Source organism: Salmo trutta, chromosome 12, assembly GCF_901001165.1.
Source record: "Salmo trutta chromosome 12, fSalTru1.1, whole genome shotgun sequence".
NCBI lineage: Eukaryota > Metazoa > Chordata > Actinopteri > Salmoniformes > Salmonidae > Salmo > Salmo trutta.
Genome location: NC_042968.1, coordinates 17,075,869 through 17,099,207, shown reverse-complemented (window position 1 = coordinate 17,099,207; position 23,339 = coordinate 17,075,869). Strand labels below are relative to the sequence as shown.

The following is a 23,339-nucleotide window of genomic DNA, read 5'->3' as shown; positions in this document are numbered from 1 at the left end:
ATGAGAAAAAGCTGGAGACAGATAGAAGGGCAGACAGAGAGATCCTCCCCTGCACTGCTGTAACCTTGAGGGTTGGGGGCCAGCAGGAGTAGATAGGAAGAGAATTTGGTTCACTTAGCTTTAGGATATTAATTCATGGAGAGACTATCGGCTCCATTGGCAGGCATTACATTTACATTACATTTACATCATTTAGCAGACGCTCTTATCCAGAGCGACTTACAGTAGTGAATGCATACATTTCATACAATTTCATACATTTTTTCATTTTTTTTTTTTTCTGTGCTGGCCCCCCGTGGGAATCGAACCCACAACCCTGGTGTTACAAACACCATGCTCTACCAACTGAGCTACAGGGAAGGCATGTATTTTAGGTTTGATTTTAAGTTTATGTTTGGTAAATTCGCTAGGAGGAGATATGATCATTTTGTTGAAAGTAATTGTTACCCTAACTAAAAGAGCAATGAAAGCTTAGTTGGTTTCAGGTGTTAGACACTGAACCATTGCCCAGACACTTTTCTGCACTGTAGGCCGAAATAGTAGCATTGACTAGAACTGGTGAGATAAGAAAGGAGAGAAAAGTTACTATTAATATAGACAAGCACATAGACATTTAAAACCATACAAAACAGCACAGATACATCTTAAAGAAGATAAAACACTTGACAGAGAATTGTTACAGAATAGCTGAGGATGAAGGCCCCAGGGAGAATTGGACATGTGGAAAATAAAAGGGGGCAATCCTACAAGAGAAGGGCTGACATAAGGATAATTTGTTTAGATATGCAGCAATATTGATACATGGCTTGAGCCATGTATAAATAGGGGGAGTATGGTAGAGCAGACGATAGAACAGGTAGGATAATTACTTAAACAAAAACATTTTTTGTAGAATACCCATTCCAACATTTGGAAATTGACTTATTGAACTATTCCAAATTGAGGGGAAGAAGGGGTGTTTAACAATAACAGATAAGTATAGCAAATGGGTAGAAGCGTTCCCAACTTACTTGGTGGACATGATTATGGTAGCTAGAATATTAGGTCAAGATATTATCCCTAGAGTTGGTTTACTGGGATCTATCTCTTTAAAGGAGGGATGACAGTTTAGCTAATCAGGTAGAGCCTATAGAATGCCAGAGTTAGAGATACCAGAACAGGTAGACATAGAAGTTGAAGAAATACTAGCAGAACACATGAGAAGGCTGTTTGTTAACCAAACCCGTATGTCCAAGATTTTGTGTCCAACAGGTTAATTACAGGAGAAGGTGATACACTCAATCCAACCAGGAGACTGGGTGTGGATCCAGTCCCTGAGGAGAAAAAAACTGGAAGCAGTCCCGTTGGGAAGGCCCATACCAGGTTCTGTTAAACCACTGCCTTTGCCATTAGAAAAGCTGAGAGAGTCACTTGGGTCCACGTTACCCACTGCAAGAAGGTATGTACACATATCCACTGCTGATCACACACAGAGTTAGGAGAAGAACCGATACCAATAGGGTCCGGGGGTTACCTCCTTAACGAAGATTTCCTATCCCGACCGTTCATCACTGTGTGTGCTCATAGAGGTGTGAGTATGGGGTGGTACCTAGCAGAGAGACTAAGGGCAGGAGAGGGTTGGCGGTTTTTGGGAAGAGTAGAGACTCTGAGCTGCATCATAGTCTAATCTGACTGATACATTCAGATCCACCACCTTCTGGTACTAATCATACGATACCGTTGTCATTGAGAAGAAGTAGAAGATAAACTATATAATACACTGATGAGTGACATACAGAATAAGGCATTAAAGAAAATCAAGATGTAGAATTTAAGGTAAACATTAAACAATTTCCTGGGGAAGCAGACAACTGTACAGGAATTGGGGTTGGCCAGATTGAAGTACTCAGCCAACCCACCTCGGTTCACCTAAATTCCGGATGAATACCAGTGTTATAGATACAAGAATGGCACCGAGGACTTAGATGATTATAATGGCTGAAAGTAATCGTGAATGTAACTGACTTAGGTTTGAAAGATGAATAGGAAATGTTTAACCTCACAGCACCTATAACTGATGAAGGGTGGGCTAGTACCAGCAAAGGCCGCATACGACGGAAATTACCACAAAGGGTGGTTAGGACCTTGCGCCCTGGGGTTATTGGTCCAACCAGTTCGAGTTAGTCATCAGAGGCCAGTTATAGGAGGCTAAAGTAGGGACAGGAGGAGTTTTGACCAGGATGGGAGTAGCTTTGTCTAGATGGATGCTATTGGCATCCTCAGGAAAGTTCCAGATGAATACAAAGCTATGAATCAAATATGTGAAGTTTTTAACCCTACATTATTTTGGTGGTTGACAACAAATAAAAATGTGGATGGGATTAATGACATATTTTATAATCAACAGAGATTCATGAATGAAAACGGGGATGCAGTAAAGAGGTTCTCTGACCAATTATCCGCCACCCCCCCTCATGACCTGGTAAAATAGACTGACTCTCGATATGTTATTGGCAAAGGAGGATGGTGTAGGTAGAATGATTAGGTTCATTGCTGTACGTACATTCCTGATAACACAGCCCATGTTTGGTAAATGGAAAAGTGTTGTAAGAACTGTATTATGGGCTGCTTTCACCGGTATGAGTGTTTGTGTTGTGTGGTTGTTGTTTGGTCCCGTGTGCGAGAGGTCTCATTTCCAGGATTCTGGAGAGATTGATAACGGAGCAGATGGGCAACCGGAATGATGCCTTTGATGGAAGTGACCCCAGAGGACACTGAATCCAGCTCTGGGCAATGATCATTGGTTTACTGTTGAGGAAGCAGAACCTACTTACATATTTCAAGACTAGATGTGTCACGTCTCTTGTGAGACGTGAAGAGGGGGACTCACAAAATTTGTCTTTGACAAATTTGTGTTTTACTCCAACCTTGTGTAATCAGTTCGTGTAATGTTATTCTTCCGGGTGTGAAGGTTTTAAGTTCCTGGGTGACTGGTACCCAGCACATGTTAGGTGTAGCCGGAAGTTGTCACGTCTTTTAGACGTGAAGAGGGGGACTAAAAATTTGCTTCTGCAAATTTACTTTTAAACTTGTTTGGTGGTCACGTCTCTTTGGAGACGTGAAGAGGGGGATTTGTAATAAATATATTCTTTATGTCTCTTGATACTAATGTGATATTGCCTAAACACTGCCAGTAACCTTACACAATCATTATACCAAGATAACATCTTGCAGAACAGTCAATCCTAACCACCCACACACACACACAATGCCTGGTTGTGGGGCCGCTCAAGGACAGGTGTACGGGAGGGGCTGGTAGCAGAAACTGTCTTAACTGTAGCATAAAAACAGGCACTGTCCTTGGGTGTCTGACTCTCGGGTACACACATGAAGATAAGCTAGAAGTAGTGTAGGCTGAGTAGACTCCTGACACACACACACACACACACACATCCCTGAGGGCTGGGTTTCAAGAACAAAGAACACTGTCAAGAGCCAATGAGAAGTCGACATTAGTCGGGGACGGGACCGCCCTCAACACTCATCGACCAGTCAGGAGAGCGAATCTACCAGACTCAACCTACGTCATTTCATTATTGTTACACTGTATAAAATGTAAACACAACATGTTTTTGGGGCTCTCTTCTGCTGACTCCTTAAGAGGTGACAGAACGAGTCCGTGCACGCTACGCCAAATATCTTTGTATCTTAATAAAGCTGCCTTACGATAATTTAATCCACCCTGTCCGGCGTCTTGACTTGGTCTCCTTCTCAAGTAACTGATCATCAACAGGTCTCTGCACAGTTTGGCAGCTGCTCGAGTGGGAGATTCCCGTGTGCTTCGCGGTTTAGCGGTTATTTTTTCTGCAGTTTTCTTGAAGATCACTCAGCGACACCTGCGATGCAGCGCTGTCGTTCAGCAGCAGATGATGCGCTATCTGCCACTGACTTGTCATTTCCACTCGCATTCACTCATCGCTGTAATCAAATGGACTCATGCTAGCCGCAAATTCTGACTGAGCTCAACTGTTATGAAGTTTCTCTCTCTTTCATACAGACTTATAACGAGGAGCGCCTACAATGTGTTTTGTGCTTAGTAATGAGTCTCTCATAACGAACAAATTAATAAAACGACACGCCCTGACCAAACATCCACAGCATGATGGTAAACGGGGCATAATGTTCAGGAACAGTGCAACGACAGTGGGGAAGTAAGTCCTGCTAGCAAGGCATTGTTGTCATATAATCGGTTTTTATAACAGGTCAATCAGAAAGCAGAAATAAGGGAGTACTAACTAACTCTCATAGTAGTAGATGTGAGTTCCTCTTTCAAACAATCCCCTGGCCTTGAACCCAGCCAATCGCTAACATTCTCCAAAACTAGCTAGATACTGACCCTAGTAACAGTACAGATGAAGATGAAAAATTATCAGGCCAACTGCACATTTTACTGTAGAAATGATTGTTGAAAACTAGTCTAGGTTGGAACTGTGGCTGTTAAAATACAATAATAATTGTTATTCTTAACTAGAATAAACTTGATTGAAGCAAGATGCTTTTTGAGGCAAACACACTCACACAGTTCTGGGTTGTTCATTTTATTCCTGTTCAGAATAAAAAATATGTATTGTATTTTACCAGCAACAGTTCCAACCTAGTCTTTCTTTTAACAATAATTTCTACAGTAAGATGTACAGTAGGCCTGATCATTTTTCATTATCAAAAAGCCTGTGTGTGTGTTCTGTTACTCATCTGTGTGATGTGATCAGTCTGTTTATTCCAATTCAGAATGAAAATGATTTATTGTATTTTAACAGCAACAGTTCCAACCTAGACAGATATGTAAGAGTGTTTTTAATGGGGGAAAATAAACATGAATAGATATTTAATTTCATTGTTATTTATTTTTGTCTACATTGCATTTGTTTAAAACATAAGGGCAATGAAATGTACTGATATGTATGTATAGCTGCATATATTCCTAAGCTTGGGTCCCAGGAAAACACAGAATTTCTCATTTGGGTCCCAAGCTGAAAAAGTTTAAGAACCCCTGGTCTAGACTAGTCTAGCCTTCTCTGAAAATAGGCTAATATGCGTAGTCTATCAAAAATATGACCGAGTGGAGTCTGTTTCACTACAGAACAATTCAGCTACTTTGAGGCTACTGTACTTGATTGAAAATTGAAGACAAGACTAGATGGAAGACCAGACTGTAGACCCCACCCCTGTGTAGTATGCTAAATCTACGTGCCTACCGTTTCAAGTAATTCATTGCCGAGAGCCTAGACTCTGAAAAGTATGTGTCCGTTCGCGCTCTTTGCCGTCTTTTTAGGACAATTCATTTTTTCGGTGAAAGCTTCGACCCTTACCCACAAACCGAGAGTGACATTGACAGACAAAGGTAAAGTAAGCTTTTTCTTTTAAATCAATAGTACAAGTATTGAATGACGACAGCAGGGGTTGAATGATTATGCCTATTAGGAGTCGATTTATATTCAATAGCTACTAAAAGTGTATTGAGTCCACAATAGCCAAAGGGGTCGATATATATTCAATACTAAACCATTTGGAGGAAAAGTGTATTGAGTCCACAATAGCCAAAAGGACTCGACTCTCTTTGAGTTCTCTTTCTCTCTCTTGATTTGGAACTGCGTATTCCTCTGATCTGGCGGACTCACTAAACATAAATAAAAATACATATAAAAATTGTGCCGTCTGGTTTGATTAATATAAGGAATTTTTTATTATTCAAACTTTTCCCTTTCCTTTTGATAGTTAAGTATATTTTAGCAACTACATTTACTTTTGATTCTTAAGTACAGTACCAGTTAAAAGTTTGGATACACCTACTCATTCCAGAGTTTTTCTTTATTTTTACTATTTTCTACATTATAGAATAATAGTGAAGACATCAAAACTATGAAATAACACATATGGAATCATGTAGTAACCAAAAAAGTGTTAAACAAATCAAAATATATTTTATATTTGAGATTCTTCCAAGTAGCCACCCTTTGCCTTGATGACAGCTTTGCACACTCTTGACATTCTCTCAACCAGCTTCATGAGGAATGCTTTTCCAATAGTCTTGAAGGAGTTCCCACATATGCTGAGCACTTGTTGGCTGCTTTTAAAGTGATCACAAACGGCCGTGTTTGGGAGTTCCATAGGGCGGCGCACAATTGGCCCAGTGTCGTCCGTAGGCATCTTTGTAAATAAGAATGTGTTCTTAACTGGCTTGCCTAGTTAAATAAAGGTTACATTTGAGAAAAAAATACAAAACTTAGTCCACTCTGTTCGTAACATATTGTAGTTTTGGGAACAGAAAATTGTATTGAGATCAAATGTTTCATCAATGAGAAAATTAACAGAATGTCGGCCAAAATCCATCTCGTTCCATCTTCTCACACTGCAGGCAATTGGGCTTCCTCTGACTACCAGTTGAAACGCCAAGCGGATGCTTCACATTTATACATCCAGTGAAATATCTGTCTCATTGTTCTATCTGTGATAGTACTGTCTGAAGATAGGCAGGAACTGCTTCTCCAATAGAAATCCCATATCAAACTTGTAGGCGATGTCATGGCGACGTTGGCTAACTAAGCTCATGCAGGGCATCAAATCAAAGGCACTCCTTCGATTATAAAGTTGTTTTTGACTGAAATTAAAATGTGTCATTTTGTCACTTTCACAAGGTTGAAATAATAACATATTCAAATACTTAAAGACATTTCACTTCTCTCATTGACTTCTCAAACACCAAACCCCGGCCTGGTCTGCTTGGTCTGTTTCGCAAACGTTCCCGGAAGTCTCGCAATGTTCGGTCTCTGGGTTTAGAAACTCTGTGGTGCTATGCCAGAATGTGAAAACATACCTCAATCCAGGGATGGAATATGTCGTTTTACTCATAATTATCCCGGCTAGCTAATGCAATAGCAGTCCATTGGATTCCATGAAAGTGCAACGCCTAGAGTTGGGGTGAGTAGCTACCGGAAGTGTTGTTGAATCCAATGGGTTGCTTTAGCATTAGCTTGCCTAGCATGCTGGCGAAAATGGCAGTTTAATAAAAAAATGAACAGTATTTCAGTCTTCTCCATTCACCTTTCATCATTTCGTGATAATTAGAAGTACAACGATATATTCCATCCCTGGATTGAGGTATACTGTGACGGGCTCTGGCTGTCCACAGGCTGTCCACATTCTGACTCAAGGGAGAGAAATGAAAGAGAGTAGGATCCTTTTTGCGCTTCTCCAAATGTACTAGAACATGAACCATATTTCATACCTTTGTCATTAGCCAACTCTGATAAGGAACACAAACTATTCATGCTCATACAAGCCTACATTAATACCGAGCTTGAACATATTTAATGAGGAATGTCCATGAGATATCATACAGCCCTTCACAGTGGTGAGATAAAAGGACAGTAGGCCTATCCTTAATATATTATGGAAATATGCTATGCTACTGTAAAGTTAGAAGGATAAACTCATCTGGAACAATGTGAATCATTAACCCTATTCAAATTAGGTCACTGGGTACCTTCTTTTATTTCACTCTGGCAATATCAGTATACACTGTGTGTACAAAACATTGGGAACGCCTGCTCTTTCCATGACGTAGCTTTCACCTGGTCAGTCAATGATCCCTTATTGATGGGATCAATCATGGTTTCCAAGAAGTTATCCTAGTTCCAGAGTGTAATCTCAATGAGCACAGTTTTTGCATAAACACATATCCAGTCCAGTCATATGTTTGCTTAATGATTTATATCTCTGTGTTCTCAGATGTGAGCTTCCGAAGAATCCACCTGTCTGGGAATAACAGCCATATAGAGCTCCTGCAGGGCCCTCAGGACAACATAGTATATGCTACAGGCCACATAAACCTGTTCCAGACAAACTTCCACAGTTCTAAGACCTCTAGAATGGTAGTATGACTGAGTTACATACCCTTACTGCAAACCTTACTTGTGTATTGTGTTGCTTTATATTGATTTAGCTCTATTCAAGTTGCTCTCTAAGTAGGATTGTCCAATACAGTTGCTGTAATGTAAATGATGGTAATAACAGAGGGAGCGTTATTGATATTTTTACATTAAATATTTAGCTAAACAGTTCTTCCCCTCTTACATGCTGTGGACTAGATTATGTTGAAATGGATGTATTGAACATTGTACTCTACATGTACAGATGTAGGATCTTACTTTGTGTTATGAGAATTTTGTTCCCAAGGTTCATAAACTGAACTTCAATTAAACTACTCAGTCTGCACCCCAGAGTTTGTAAGGTTCTGGTTAAATGACACAGACGGAGGCCCAGCCTACAATAGTCAACCAAGTTTATTCACGAGAGCTCTGAATATCATACAATGTACACAGCATTTTATACCTAACATTTGGTCATATCATCAAATCAAATTTATTTATATAGCCCTTCTTACATCAGCTGATATCTCAAAGTGCTGTACAGAAACCCAGCCTAAAACCCCAAACAGCAAGCAATGCAGGTGTAGAAGCATGGTGGCTAGGAAAAACTCCCTAGAAAGGCCAAAACCTAGGAAGAAACCTAGAGAGGAACCAGGCTATGAGGGGTGGCCAGTCCTCTTCTGGCTGTGCCGGGTGGAGATTATAACAGCACATGGCCTAGATGTTCAAATGTTCATAAATGACCAGCATTGTCAAATAATAATAATCATAGTAGTTGTCGAGGGTGCAACAAGTCAGTAACACAAGAGTAAGTGTCAGTTGGCTTTTTCATAGCCTATCTTTGAGAGTATCTCTACCGCTCCTACTGTCTCTAGAGAGTTGAAAACAGCAGGTCTGGGACAGGTAGCACATCCGGTGAATAGGTCAGGGTTCCAGCAGGTCTGGGACAACAGGTCTGGGACAGGTAGCATGTCCGGTGAACAGGTCAGGGTTCCATAGCTGCAGGCAGAACAGTTGGAACTGGAGCAGCAGCACGGCCAGGTGAACTGGGGACAGCAAGGAGTCATCAAGCCAGGTAGTCCTGAGGCATGGTCCTAGGGCTCAGGTCCTCCGAGAGAGAGAAAGAAAGAAAGAGAAAGAGAGAATTAGAGAGAGCATATTTAAATTCACACAGGACACCGGAAAAGACAAGAGAAATACTCCAGATGTGACAGACTGACCCTAGCCCCCCGACACATAAACTACTGCAGCATAAATACTGGAGGCTGAGACAGGAGGGGTCAGGAGACACTGTGGCCCCATCCGATGAAACCCCCGGACAGGGCCAAACAGGTAGGATATAACTCCACCCACTTTGCCAAAGCACGGCCTCCACACCACTGGAGGGATATCTCCAACCACCAACATACCATCCCGGGACAAGGCCGAGTATAGCCCACAAAGATCTCCGCCACGGCACAGCCCAAGGGGGGACGCCAACCCAGACAGGAAGACCACGTCAGTGACTCAACCCACTCAAGTGACGCACCCCTCCCAGGGACAGCATGGAAGAACACCAGTAAGCCAGTGAGCCCCCGTAATAAGGGTAGAGGCAGAGAATCCAAGTGGAAAGAGGGGAAACCGGCCAGGCAGAGACAGCAAGGGCGGTTCGTTGCTCCAGCCTTTCCGTTCACCTTCACACCCCTGGGCCAGACTACACTTAATCATAGGACCTACTGAAGAGATGTGTCTTCAGTAAAGACTTAAAGGTTGAGACTGAGTCTGCGTCTCTCACATGGGTAGGCAGACTATTCCATAAAAATGGAGCTCTATAGGAGAAAGCCCTGCCTCCAGCTGTTTGCTTAGAAATTCTAGGAACAATTAGGAGGCCCGCATCTTGTGACCGTAGCGTACGTGTAGGTATGTACGGCAGGACCAAATCGGAACGATAGGTAGGAGCAAGCCCATGTAATGCTTTGTAGGTTAGCAGTAAAACCTTGAAATCAGCCCTTGCCTTAACAGGAAGACAGTGTAGGGAGGCTAGCACTGGAGTAATATGATCACATTTTTTGGTTCTAGTCAGGATTCTAGCAGCCGTATTTAGCACTAACTGAAGTTTATTTAGTGCTTTATCCGGGTAGCCGGAAAGTAGAGCATTACAGTAGTCCAACCTAGAAGTAACAAAGGCATGGATTAATTTTTCTGCGTCATTTTTGGACAGAAAGTTTCTGATTTTTGCAATGTTACGTAGATGGAAAAAGCTGTCCTTGAAACAGTCTTGATATGTTCTTCAAAAGAGAGATCAGGGTCCAGAGTAACGCCGAGGTCCTTCACAGTTTTATTTGAGACGACTGTACAACCATCCAGATTAATTGTCAGATTCAACAGAAGATCTCTTTGTTTCTTGGGACCTAGAACAAGCATCTCTGTTTTGTCCGAGTTTAAGAGTAGAAAGTTTGCAGCCATCCACTTCCTTATGTCTGAGACACAGGCTTCTAGCGAGGGCAATTTTGGGGCTTCACCATGTTTCATTGAAATGTACAGCTGTGTGTCATCCGCATAGCAGGGAAATTTAACATTATGTTTTCGAATGACATCCCCAAGAGGTAAAATATATAGTGAAAACAATAGTGGTCCTAAAACAGAACCTTGAGGAACACCGAAATTTACAGTTGATTTGTCAGAGGACAAACCATTCACAGAGACGAACTGATATCTTTCCAATAGATAAGACCTAAACCAGTCCATGTAGACCAATTTGAGTTTCCAATCTCTCCAAAAGAATGTGGTGATCGATGGTATCAAAAGCAGCACTAAGATCTAGGAGCACGAGGACAGATGCAGAACCTCACTCTGACGTCATTAAAAGGTCATTTACCACCTTCACAAGTGCAGTCTCAGTGCTATGATGGGGTCTAAAACCAGACTGAAGCGTTTCGTGTACATTGTTTGTCTTCAGGAAGGCAGTGAGTTGCTGCGCAACAGCTTTTTCAAACATTTTTGAGAGGAATGGAAGATTCGATATAGGCCGATAGTTTTTTATAATTTCTGGATCAAGATTTGGCTTTTTCAAGAGAGGCTTTATTACTGCCACTTTTAGTGAGTTTGGTACACATTCGGTGGATAGAGAGCCGTTTATTATGTTCAACATAGGAGGGCCAAGCACAGAAAGCAGCTCTTTCAGTAGTTTAGTTGGAATAGGGTCCATTATGCAGCTTGAAGGTTTAGAGGCCATGATTATTTTCATCATTGTGTCAAGAGATATAGTACTAAAGCACTTTAGTGTCTCCCTTGATCCTAGGTCCTGGCAGGGTTGTGCAGACTCAGGACAACGGAGCTTTGGAGGAATACGCAGATTTAAAGAGGAGTCCGTAATTTGCTTTCTAATGATCATGATCTTTTCCTCAAAGAAGTTCATGAATTCATCACTGCTGAAGTGAGAGCCATCCTCTCTTGGGGAATGCTGCTTTTTAGTTAACTTTGCGACAGTATCAAAAAGGAATTTCGGATTGTTCTTATTTTCCTCAATTAAATTGGAAAAATAGGATGATCGAGCAGCAGTGAGGGCTCTTCGATACTGCACGGTACTGTCTTTCCAAGCTAGTCGGAAGACCTCCAGTTTGGTGTGGCGCCATTTCCGTTCCAATTTTCTGGAAGCTTGCTTCAGAGCTCGTGTATTTTCTGTATACCAGGGAGCTAGTTTCTTATGACAAATGTTTTTAGTTTTTAGGGGTGCAACTGCATCTAGGGTATTGCGCAAGATTAAATTGAGTTCCTCGGTTAGGTGGTTAACTGATTTTTGTCCTCTGACGTCCCTGGGTAGGCAGAGGGAGTCTGGAAGGGCATCAAGGAATCTTTGGGTTGTCTGAGAATTTATAGCATGACTTTTGATGCTCCTTGGTTGGGGTCTGAGCAGATTATTTGTTGCGATTGCAAACGTAATAAAATGGTGGTCCGATAGTCCAGGATTATGAGGAAAAACATTAAGATCCACAACATTTATTCCACGGGACAAAACTAGGTCCAGAGTATGACTGTGGCAGTGAGTAGGTCCAGAGACATGTTGGACAAAACCCACTGAGTCGATGATGGCTCCGAAAGCCTTTTGGAGTGGGTCTGTGTGACTTTTCCATGTGAATATTAAAGTCACCAAAAATTTCAATATTATCTGCGATGACTACAAGGTCCGATAGGAATTCAGGGAACTCAGTGAGGAACGCTGCATATGGCCCAGGAGGCCTGTAAACAGTAGCTATAAAAAGTGATTGAGTAGGCTGCATAGATTTCATGACTAGAAGCTCAAAAGACGAAAACGTCGTTGTTTTTTGGGGGGTAAATTTTAATTTGCTATCATAAATGTTAGCAACACCTCCGCCTTTGCGGGATGCGCGGGGGATATGGTCACTAGTGTAACCAGGGGGTGAGGCCTCATTTAACACAGTAAATTCATCAGGCTTAAGCCATGTTTCAGTCAGGCCAATCACATCAAGATTATGATCAGTGATTAGTTCATTGACTATAACTGCCTTTGAAGTGAGGGATCTAACATTAAGTAGTCCTATTTTGAGATGTGAGGTATCACAATCTCTTTCAATAATGGCAGGGATGGAGGAGGTCTTTATACTAGTGAGATTGCTAAAGCGAACACCGCCATCTTTAATTTTGCCCAACCTAGATCGAGGCACAGACACGGTCTCAGACACATATGTCATACCCCTTACAAATGCCCCCTCCTCTTCTTTAACACTGTCAATGCTTATTTCTAAGTCTTCTCCATCACATACATTGCTTATCATATCCTGCCCCATGTTACATAATCTACTGTAAGCCTAAAGGTTGACCTTCTTCCTGTTATCAGTTTTACAGTGGTCACAAGTTGTCTGCTGTCTGTTAACAGTTCCCCTTTTTCCTTGAATGTCTCGCTTACATTGCTAAATCCTTAAGTTTAAACTTTTCCTACACACACACACACACACACACACACACACACATTAGTACCTTCATTTTATAATCCCTCGGTTATACATTTTCAGGGTGAAATCATTTAGTTAAAGCTTTAATCATAACATTTTCATTACACTTTGATCACTATTTTGTTGCTGCACAGCAAGAAACGCAAACTTGTAGTATATTCAATGTTTAAAAAGGCTTTTAAAGTTTGTAATATCCACTTTAAAATGTCACTTGATTTACCCTAATGAAAAATGTATCAACGCCGACAAAAAATGTCCATTAATTATAATCCACATGTCCTGTTGTATTAAACTCGCTCAAATGAAGATCCTACATCTGTACCTGTACAATCTTTTTAATGATTGCCTTTGCAGAGTCCTGTGTTTGGAGAGAGATGTAGAAGTAATGATCCCACATCACCAGTGAGTATCTGAAGAGATGAGAGGATGTTGGTTTTATAGTACAGTTCATTACTAAAGCTGCGCATATTTTGCATACAACCATGTAACACAGTTCTGTTTTGTCCTTCAGGACTGTCACTATAACATCACTGTTTTACACAAGACTAAAGATCCAAACCAACTGTTCCTGTGTGGAACCAAGGGACAACACACATTGTGCTGTTACATGGTATGGGAAATACTTTTCATTATATAAGTATACATGACTTTTCATGGTACCATTTTGCCATTGGCGTGTTAACACAAAACGATTCCACTGTAGAACTCATCAGACGACCCGTTTAACTGCACTCCATCCAAGGCCATCCAAGACATTAAACAATACATAAATGAAAGAGACCCGTCGCTCCTCATTGGTGAGGAAAATGTCTAATTGGAAAACATTACTCTATAATATGACCTAAAGTTCATGAGTGGTTATTGAGCTAATGTGTTGTGTCTCCAGGTTCTTCTGAAGTAGAGGAGTTCTACACCACTCACTCAGGCACAGAGGGTTCCGTGGGGATCAACAGGTTTGGGAAGAACAGACTATGGACACGAAACAGTGGAACAGGTATTGAACAGGGCGAGAGAACAAGACATGGCCTGACATTGTTTTGCGTAGTACTGTGTATCTGATCAGACTGTCCATGGACTGTCATTATTTCTCCTGTTCTTTTCCTTAGAACAGAGATATGTGAGTTTGGTGGCTAGTGGGCAGAGAGAGGATCGTCTGCAGGACAGATTATATGCTTTCTACATAGAGAAGAACCGAGACCTGCATTTGGACTCTGATCTCTGGGTTCCCCGGGTTGCTCAAATCTGCATGGTAAGCACCACAGGAGGTTGGTGGCACCTTAATTGGGGAGGACAGGCTTGTGGTAATGACTGCAGCAGAATCAGTGGAATGGTATTAAATGCATCAAACACATGGTTTCCAGGTGTTTTAATGCCATTCCATTTGCTCCGTTCCGGCCGTTATTATGAGCCGTTCTCCCCAGCAGCCTCCACTGGTAAGCACTACATACTGTAGAACATGAATCATGTCTGCACTGTATGTAATCACCAGTGTTGCAGTTTAGTTCAGAACATTTTTATAGATCTTTCATATGCGGTACCACTCCATTTCTGCCCATTTAAGCCCTTAATTAAGACTAATTCCATTGGGGGCTCCTTGAGTGGTGTGTGCACTGCCCACTGTGATTATCTTAGCATGTCTGTGGTTGCATGTGTGTTCCAGGCCGATCATGGAGGACCTAAGAGCTATCTGCAGTTCAGGTGGACCTCCAAGCTGAGTGCCAGGCTCTTCTGTGGAGACTATGACAGCAGGCTGTACTTCACCCAGCTAGTGGATGTGAACACTGTTCTGGCAGAGAGGTGGCAGGATACCAGGGTCTATGCACTCTTCAGGAATGGCTGGTAGGACGACATACTGTAGATAGATCATAATGGACCTTAGTAACATACACAAATCATCAATAACAACACAACAGGCGCTGGTAGCAGGGACTCATAGTACAGTTTATGACATGAAGTTGCAGTGCCGTTAAGAAAATAAATCAAATTTGAAAGAGAAAAAACATAAAACTGAAAGTGACACAACGATAAAGAAATTAATTAAGAAACCAAAATGTCGTAGTCTTTGTTTTGGTCTTATCACCGTGGAAGTTTGGGTTGGGCTTCCCCTCTCCCCTTTTCTGATCTCGAGAGTCAGCTGTTCCTCTGACCACTGAAAGCAGATGTCGTAAAACATTGTGAAAGAGATCTTTAGTAAGGGGGTCGTTGAAACTTGCTGAGCTCTGTATTTACCCCTAGGGGTATGAGTGCTGTATGTGTCTACCCCTAGGGGTATGAGTGCTGTATGTGTCTACCCCTAGTGGTATGAGTGCTGTATGTGTCTACCCCTAGCGGTATGAGTGCTGTATGTGTCTACCCGTAGCGGTATGAGTGCTGTATGTGTCTACCCGTAGCGGTATGAGTGCTGTATGTGTCTACCCCTAGCGGTATGAGTGCTGTATGTGTCTACCCCTAGGGGTATGAGTGCTGTATGTGTCTACCCCTAGGGGTATGAGTGCTGTATGTGTCTACCCCTAGGGGTATGAGTGCTGTATGTGTCTACCCCTAGGGGTATGAGTGCTGTATGTGTCTACCCCTAGGGGTATGAGTGCTGTATGTGTCTACCCCTAGGGGTATGAGTGCTGTATGTGTCTACCCCTAGGGGTATGAGTGCTGTATGTGTCTACCCCTAGGGGTATGAGTGCTGTATGTGTCTACCCCTAGGGGTATGAGTGCTATATGTGTCTACCCCTAGAGGTATGAGTGGTATATGTGTCTACCCCTAGGGGTATGAGTGGTATATGTGTCTACCCCTAGGGGTATGAGTGGTATATGTGTCTACCCCTAGGGGTATGAGTGCTATATGTGTCTACCTCTAGGGGTATGAGTGCTATATGTGTCTATCCCTAGGGGTATGAGTGCTATATGTGTCTATCCCTAGGGGTATGAGTGCTATATGTGTCTATCCCTAGGGGTATGAGTGCTATATGTGTCTTTCTCTAGGGGTATGAGTGCTATATGTGTCTATCCCTAGGGGTATGAGTGCTATATGTGTCTATCCCTAGGGGTATGAGTGCTATATGTGTCTATCCCTAGGGGTATGAGTGCTGTATGTGTCTACACCATAGAAGATATTGACCACATCTTTAAAACCTCCAACTTCACGGGACACATGGAGTCTGTTCCAAGCCCACGACCTGGGGAGGTATGCTCAACAATATGACTTTCTAGTCAGCTCTACTCCTTTACTCTGTATGTCTCCTATATTGGACTGTATTCTGTGTATGTCTTCATATGTTGAAGTATACATAAAAGTGTCCATCCTCTTGTAGTGTGTTAAAGACAGTACTAAACTCCCCATGGAAGTCCTGAAGATGGTGGACAAGACTTCAGAGATGGAGGAGTGGGTCACCAGTAGGCCTCTCCTGGTCACTCATCGCTATTACCACCACATCCGCGTGGACAGAGTCCAAGGCAAAAGGAATGTGCTGTTTCTGTCTCTAGGTGAGAAGTTTTGATCTCTAGACGATGAATCAGAAATGATCAGTCTGAAAGGAATGACGGGAAACTTACGTTTGGAGACCTTTAACATAGACCTCGTATGACCCTGGAGCAAGTGATTATAGGGAGCCGTATTGTGTATACGTACAGTATATTTATAGGAATGTAGATGAGATGAGAACGTTTCCATCTTATACTCACACCAGTTTTAAGAGACAGAGGCTTTCAGAAGGTTGAAATACTATTGACTGTACATGGGTGTAAAGTGATACTTTTTTTCATGCTGACTCTCTGATCTAAGGTGTATAAAAGGCCTGTATGAACGGTTTATTTTGAAGTCTAAAAAGAGAACTAAGCGGAAGTATACTCTTATCACACTGTGCTGGGAAACCAGAGATACAGTTCATTTCCTGTCATTGGCACACATACTTATTCAAACAACCCTAACTTGAGATTCATGTTTGCACAACAGTTTGTAGGGTGTGCTTAGTGTCAGAGAAGTACAATCCAAACATGAGACTGATGAATGTAATTGAAGTACAGTATCAGAAGCATTACTGTAGCAATAGTCATAGATACTCATAGATATGTGTCCTTAGGGTGAGTCTATGCCCCACCATGCATCAGTACTGTGAGTGTTGTAATGACTGGAGAATGTCTCAACATTATGCTGAAACATGAACTATTGTGTGTGTGTTCTGCTTAAATTACTGTGTTGACATTTCTTACACATACCTTTTTTTTGTAATGTTTGACTCTCACTCATATCCTCAATGATCGATAACTGGTGTGTGTGTGTGTGTGTGTGTGTGTGTGTGTCTACACTAGGGAATGGAGGGATTCATAAGGTTCTGGAGAGGGATGGTCATGCCTTCATCATCGCTGAGTTACAACCTTTTAACTACAGAGCACACATCCTCAGTATGATGTTGCACTCCTCCACGGTAAGTCAAGGAACACAGCCCACACGGAAATCTCCCCACAGATCCAACAGTGGTATTAATGAAACATGGAGTGGAATAGACAATAGCCAAAGAGATCCCTTTCAAACCATGTTTTAACACGTTGATCAGTTATTTGATCATGGCTGAACGTTTGATGATTCAACCACAGATGTTCTTGTCCTTGAAAGGCATTCTATATGCATATCATTTGATGGCATTGTGGATTTAGTTGAATAATAAGTATTGGCCACAGGTTTGAAATCGCATGCCTTATTCAAATACACAGAATGTTGTAGGCTGTTGCTAACGTTATATCCATCTCCAATGCGCCCACATTGGAAGGTGGTTTACAAAATCCGACGACAATATGTCCCAGAGGTCTGAACGGGATGAGAGGGACAATAGACAGGAAGAAATTCAACCATAACAACTATATTTATATCTCTATAATAATATTGTAAAAGGAGTGGTGTTCTTATTGTAAATCAGTAACTTTCTTCTGCAGTCAACAGTCATTGTTTGAAGTATTTCCTACAATATTAGAAAAAAGGGTTCCAAAATGGTTATTTGGCTGTCCCCATAGGAGAACCCTTTTTGGTTCCATGTAGAACTCTTTTGGGTTCCATCTAGAACTCTCTGTGTAAAGGAACTCAAAAAGGTTCTACTTGGAACCGAAAGGGTTTGAGTTTGAGTTTATTTTATTTTTACAGGGACAGTGCACATTAATCAACGTTTCAGTAAAAGTGCCGGTTTTAGCCAGCCGGCTAATTTTCAACCGCAGTCCCTGGGCAGGTTATTAAAAACAATTACAATATAAACAATCATAGAACAGTGAGCACACGCAGAGTAACATAGGACAAGCAAGATGTAGCATACAGACAGAGCAACATAGGACAAGCAAGATGTAGCATACAGACAGAGCAACATAGAACAAAAAGCAACAAGACAAAATCCATAAAAACAAAGTGTTTCCACACCTCACAAGCTACAGACAACAGACAACATGGAAAGCGGCAATACACAGCTAGGGATTATGTTCACAAATCTGATTGACCTTTAGCCATGTCTTCATGCATTTTGTGAAAGTGTGATATGTGGTGCAGTTATGTGTGTCTGATGGCAGTGTATTCCAGACATGGGACGCTCTCACAGAGAAAGCGGATTTACTAAAGGTGCTTTTCCTTAAGGGAACTATACAGTCACCTCTCATGGCAGACCTTGTGGATCTGCTGCCATATGTTTGGATTTTCTGTTTAACAAAAGTACTGAGTGGAGGGGGAGCTAGGCCATTTAGGATCTTGAATACAAGACATGCGTCGGTGTATTGCACCAGATTTTCCCAACTCAGGAGCTCATGCTTTCTGAGGATGTAACAGTGATGGTGGCTATTGGGCTTCCTATCGAGCACTTTGAAAGCCTGTTTGTAGACAGACTGAATAGGTTTTAATGTTGTATAGCAAGCTTGGGTCCAACTAGTCAAGCAGTATGTTAAGTGGGGGAGTATCATCGATTTGAAGTACAGTCTTGCTACCTCTGTGGTCAAACAATTTCGTATAAATCGGAAATTAGCTAGGTTGAATTTGGTTATTTGAATTACCTTTTTCACATGCTTTTTAAAAGAGAGGTTGGAATCAAGTATGATTCCAAGGTACTTAAAATCAGATACCACCTGGAGCTTCTCCCCTGACACATAGACATCTGGCTCAGTAGCATCTGTTGCCCTCTTTGTGAAGAACATGCAAACAGTTTTTTTCACATTGAGATGCAAACACGAGTCACTGAGCCACTTTGTAACCTGGACCATTACAGTAGTGAGTTCTTGTGCAGCTTGTTGTTTGCTCTTTGCATGCACATATATCACTGTATCATCTGCATACATTTGAACTTCAGACCCAGTGCAGACGGAAGGCAGATCATTAATGTACAGGCTGAACAAGAGGGGCCCCAGTATTGACCCTTGGGGCACGCCCACATCATAGCTAAGAGTGTGCGACAGCTCATTGCTCACTCTGACGCACTGAGTTCTGCCTTCAAGGTATGATTTCATCCATCTCAAGGCATCGGGGGAAAAGTTGAACTTGGACAATTTTGTGATGAGAATCTCATGGTTAACAGTATCGAAAGCCTTCCTTAGGTCCAGAAACACAGCCCCAACAACGCCCCCTTTGTCCATCTTGGACTTCACATTTTCCAGAAGAAAGCAGTTGGCCGTTTCTGTGGAGTGTTTCGCTCTGAAGTACCTTGACAGAGGGTTCAGAGGGTTCTACCTGGAACCAAAAATAACCTTTTAGGTTCTAGATAGCACCTTTTTTTCAAAGAGTGAACTAATGTTCTTGTGGTGTTGTGTTCCAGGGGAAGCTGTATGTGAGCTCCAGCAGAGAGCTGGTTCAGATTGACCTGGGCAGCTGTGAGCAGTATGGAGCCCAGTGTGAAGACTGTGTCCTGGCCAGAGACCCTTACTGTGGCTGGGACGGCCATCACTGCACCACAGCTACAAAGTAAGACCAAACACAGTCTGCTTTCAGCTTATAGCATCCGCTGTATAGATATTTAATAGTAGTGATTCAAAAATAGATTTTTCATTGATGGTTTCCTCTCTGTGGTTTCCTGTCAGCCTTACAAGGAACCCAAACCGGCTGCGAGCGTGCGCCATCGTGCGCTATCGTGCATACATTTATTTTGTCCCCCCACACCAAATGTGATCACGACACGCAGGTTAAAATATCAAAACAAACTCTGAACCAATGACATTAATTTGGGGACAGGTCAAAAAGCATTAAACATGTATGGCAATTTAGCTAGTTAGTTCGCACTTGCTAGCTAATTTGTCCTATTTAGCTAGCTTGCTGTTGCTAGCTAATTTGTCCTGGGATATAAACATTGAGTTGTTATTTTACCTGAAATGCACAAGGTCCTCTACTCCGACAATTAATCCACACATAAAACGGTCAACCGAATCGTTTCTAGTCATCTCTCCTCCTTCCAGGCTTTATCATCTTTGAACGTATATGGTGATTGGCATCTACACGTTCATATTACCACCACAACCGGCAAAACAGTTTGTCTTTCAATCACCCACGTGGGTATAACCAATGAGGAGATGGCACGTGGGTACCTGCTCCTATAAACCAATGAGATGGGAGAGGCAGGACTTGCAGCGTGATCTGCGTCAGAAATAGAAAGGAGTTCTATTTTAGCCCTTGGCATCGCAGACGCTCGTTAACGCGTGTGAGCAGTGTGGGTGCAATAATTGAATAACATGGATTTCTACATTTATTTTGCAACACTTGCGCACACGACATTTCCAGTCTGGTCAGCATGTTATACAGTTAATTTGGAACACTTCATGGTGTTTGTCAAAAATGCTAATATAGAGTGGTGCATTCTTTTGGCCAGACCTTATTTTCCATCAGTACAGCTCAACATGGCCAGAGACAGTTTTTCCAGAATTATTTAAACACACATTGCCCTTGTTCAAACAAATGTGGTGTCAGATGAGACCATGGAATAAACAAAATATACTTAAAACAAATGTGGTGTCAGATAGAGGCCATAAAAGCAAACAAAATATACTTCATTTGATTAAACGTAACATACAAGTCTGTCTGCAGTGTGTGTCAGTGGAAAATGTTAGTTCTCACTTCCTCACTCTGATCCCTACCTGCTGCTAAAAGTATACTACACTTCCTCACTCTGATCCCTACCTGCTGTTAAAAGTATACTACACTTCCTCACTTGGATCCCTACCTGCTGTTAAAAGTATACTACACTTCCTTACTCTGATCCCTACCTGCTGTTAAAAGTATACTACACTTCCTCACTCTGATCCCTACCTGCTGTTAAAAGTATACTACACTTCCTCACTCTGATCCCTACCTGCTGTTAAAAGTATACTACACTTCCTCACTCTGATCCCTACCTGCTGTTAAAAGTATACTACACTTCCTCACTCTGATCCCTACCGGCTGTTAAAAGTATACTACACTTCCTCACTCTGATCCCTACCTGCTGTTAAAAGTATACTACACTTCCTCCTCTACACTCCCCCAGCACATGCACACATGCTACACACACACGGTGCTACACACTACCTGTTGTGTAGTCAAATGCTCTATGCTCTGTTGGTGTGATACCATGTGTTTTCAGTTCATCTTTGCAGTTTCAAATAACTATCACTGCCAACCACAAGGTAGACAACCTACTGTCCCATAGACAGGAATGAGCAACCTCTGAGAGAAAAGAGACATTCACTATTTGCTGGTTGAGTTGCTGGTTGAGACTCCTTAACTCATATGTGCTTGTCTTTATACAGTAATACAATTCAGGATGTGGAGAACGGGAACCATCAGGTATGCAGCAACATATCCAGAGGAGTTACTGCAAGTAAAGGTGTGTAGTGTTACAGCCATCCTTGTATAAATAAAAAAAAAATATATTATGACCATGTACTATAGTAAAGGATGGAAACCATCCACAATGGTTAGCTATGGAAGTCTAAAAAGCTATGTTTTGCTCTTAGTTTACTTTCTAAGGTCATCAGGTGGCGCTGCAGATGGAATCAGAGTTTCTCAATCTTCAAAATACTTCCTCAATTGCCCAACCTTGTCCAGCCATGCTGAGTACAGCTGGAGGCACCATGGCAACACCACAGCAATACCGTGCATCTCCACAGAGTCAGAGAACCAGTGTTTCCTGCTAATAGAGAGCATGGGCCCTGAGCAGCAGGGAACATACAGCTGTGTGTCTGAGGAGAGGGGCTACCACAGGACTCTGGTGCAGTACCAGTTACAGCTGGACAGTGGGGCCACAGGCCTGGCCTCTCACCGCCTGCCCTGTCCTGTTCTGGGTCTGGTACTAACACTGGTCCTGACTTTGCTCTGCTAGCATCAGCTCTATGGACTCTCACCCTAGCCCTACGACCAAGCTGACTTGACTTGGACATCCCTGCACTTGTACCTTGGTCTTCCTTACACCCACGGTACCTCAAGAATAGTTCATGACAGTCAAGTGACCGAGCCATTTCACTGAGCCGTTTCCTTTGTTACTTTCACAATCAATTGGTAAAAAACTGAACGCTGTAGAAGTTAAAGCTACTGCACTTGTGCTGAGTTAAGGATGTATTGGCCTTATGTGTTTTATAATCATGCTACGTTATCCAATATGGAACTTTTCAGGGGTTTAAAATATTTTATGTGAAAATCTGAATGTACAGTGTATATATAGCAAAAACAGACTAAGTTTGTTACATTTTAGAAATCTATTTTTCTTGCTAACTTTCTTGCTAACAGCATGATAGTTGTAAATATATACAGTACCAGTCAAAAGTTAGGACACACCTATTCATTCAAGGGTTTTTCTTTATTTTTACTATTTTCTACATTGTAGAATAATAGTGGAGACATCAAAACTATGAAATAACACATATGGAATCATGTAGTAACCAAAAAAGCGTTAAACAAATAAATTCAACAAAAAAAGAAACGTCCATTCACTGTCAACTGTATTTATTTTCAGCAAACTTAACATGTGTAAATATTTGTATGAACATAACAAGATTCAACAACGAAGACATAAACTGAACAAGTTCCACAGACATGTGACTAACAGAAATGTAATAATATGTCCCTGAACAAAGGGGGGGTTAGAATCAAAAGTAACAGTCAGTATCTGGTGTGGCCACCAGCTGCATTAAGTATTGCAGTGCATTTCCTCCTCATGGACTGCACCAGATTTGCCAGTTCTTGCTGTGAGATGTTACCCCACTCTTCCACCAAGGCACCTGCAAGTTCCCGGACATTTCTGGGGGGAATGGCCCTAGCCCTCACCCTCCGATCCAACAGGTCTCAGACGTGCTCAATGGGATTGAGATCTGGGCTCTTCGCTGGCCATGGCAGAACACTGACATTCCTGTCTTGCAGGAAATCACGCACAGAACGAGCAGTATGGCTGGTGGCATTGTCATGCTGGAGGGTCATGGTCAGGATGAGCCTGCAGGAAGGGTACCACATGAGGGAGGAGGATGTCTTCCCTGAAACGCACAGCGTTGAGATTGCTTGCAA

General features: G+C 42.1%; 1 protein-coding gene and 1 non-coding gene across 2 annotated transcripts; one reads left to right on the top strand and one right to left on the bottom strand.

Moving 5' to 3' along the window:
- Nucleotides 1-287: 287 nt before the first annotated feature.
- Nucleotides 288-363, bottom strand: trnat-ugu (transfer RNA threonine (anticodon UGU)). Its single transcript has one exon. It is a non-coding gene; the product is annotated as a tRNA-Thr (tRNA).
- Nucleotides 364-5,063: 4,700 nt separating this feature from the next.
- Nucleotides 5,064-22,604, top strand: LOC115203042 (semaphorin-7A). The gene is made up of 14 exons (XM_029767342.1): nucleotides 5,064-5,380; nucleotides 7,768-7,910; nucleotides 13,214-13,261; nucleotides 13,371-13,469; nucleotides 13,563-13,656; nucleotides 13,746-13,853; nucleotides 13,966-14,108; nucleotides 14,520-14,698; nucleotides 15,932-16,040; nucleotides 16,168-16,339; nucleotides 17,165-17,280; nucleotides 19,633-19,778; nucleotides 21,593-21,669; nucleotides 21,800-22,604. Exons 1-14 carry the CDS (start codon nucleotides 5,278-5,280, stop codon nucleotides 22,162-22,164), a joined length of 1,902 nt encoding a protein of 633 aa, XP_029623202.1. The 5' UTR covers nucleotides 5,064-5,277; the 3' UTR covers nucleotides 22,165-22,604.
- Nucleotides 22,605-23,339: the final 735 nt, after the last annotated feature.

What these genes read in the sequence shown, in the direction of transcription:
- LOC115203042 (XM_029767342.1), top strand. Translation starts at nt 5,278, where the DNA reads ATGTGTCCGTTCGCGCTCTTTGCCGTCTTTTTAGGACAATTCATTTTT. An exon ending in ACACATTGTGCTGTTACATG is followed by an intron (nt 13,470 to 13,562) that starts GTATGGGAAATA and finishes ATTCCACTGTAG; the next exon opens with AACTCATCAGACGACCCGTT. An exon ending in GCACTCTTCAGGAATGGCTG is followed by an intron (nt 14,699 to 15,931) that starts GTAGGACGACAT and finishes GTCTATCCCTAG; the next exon opens with GGGTATGAGTGCTGTATGTG.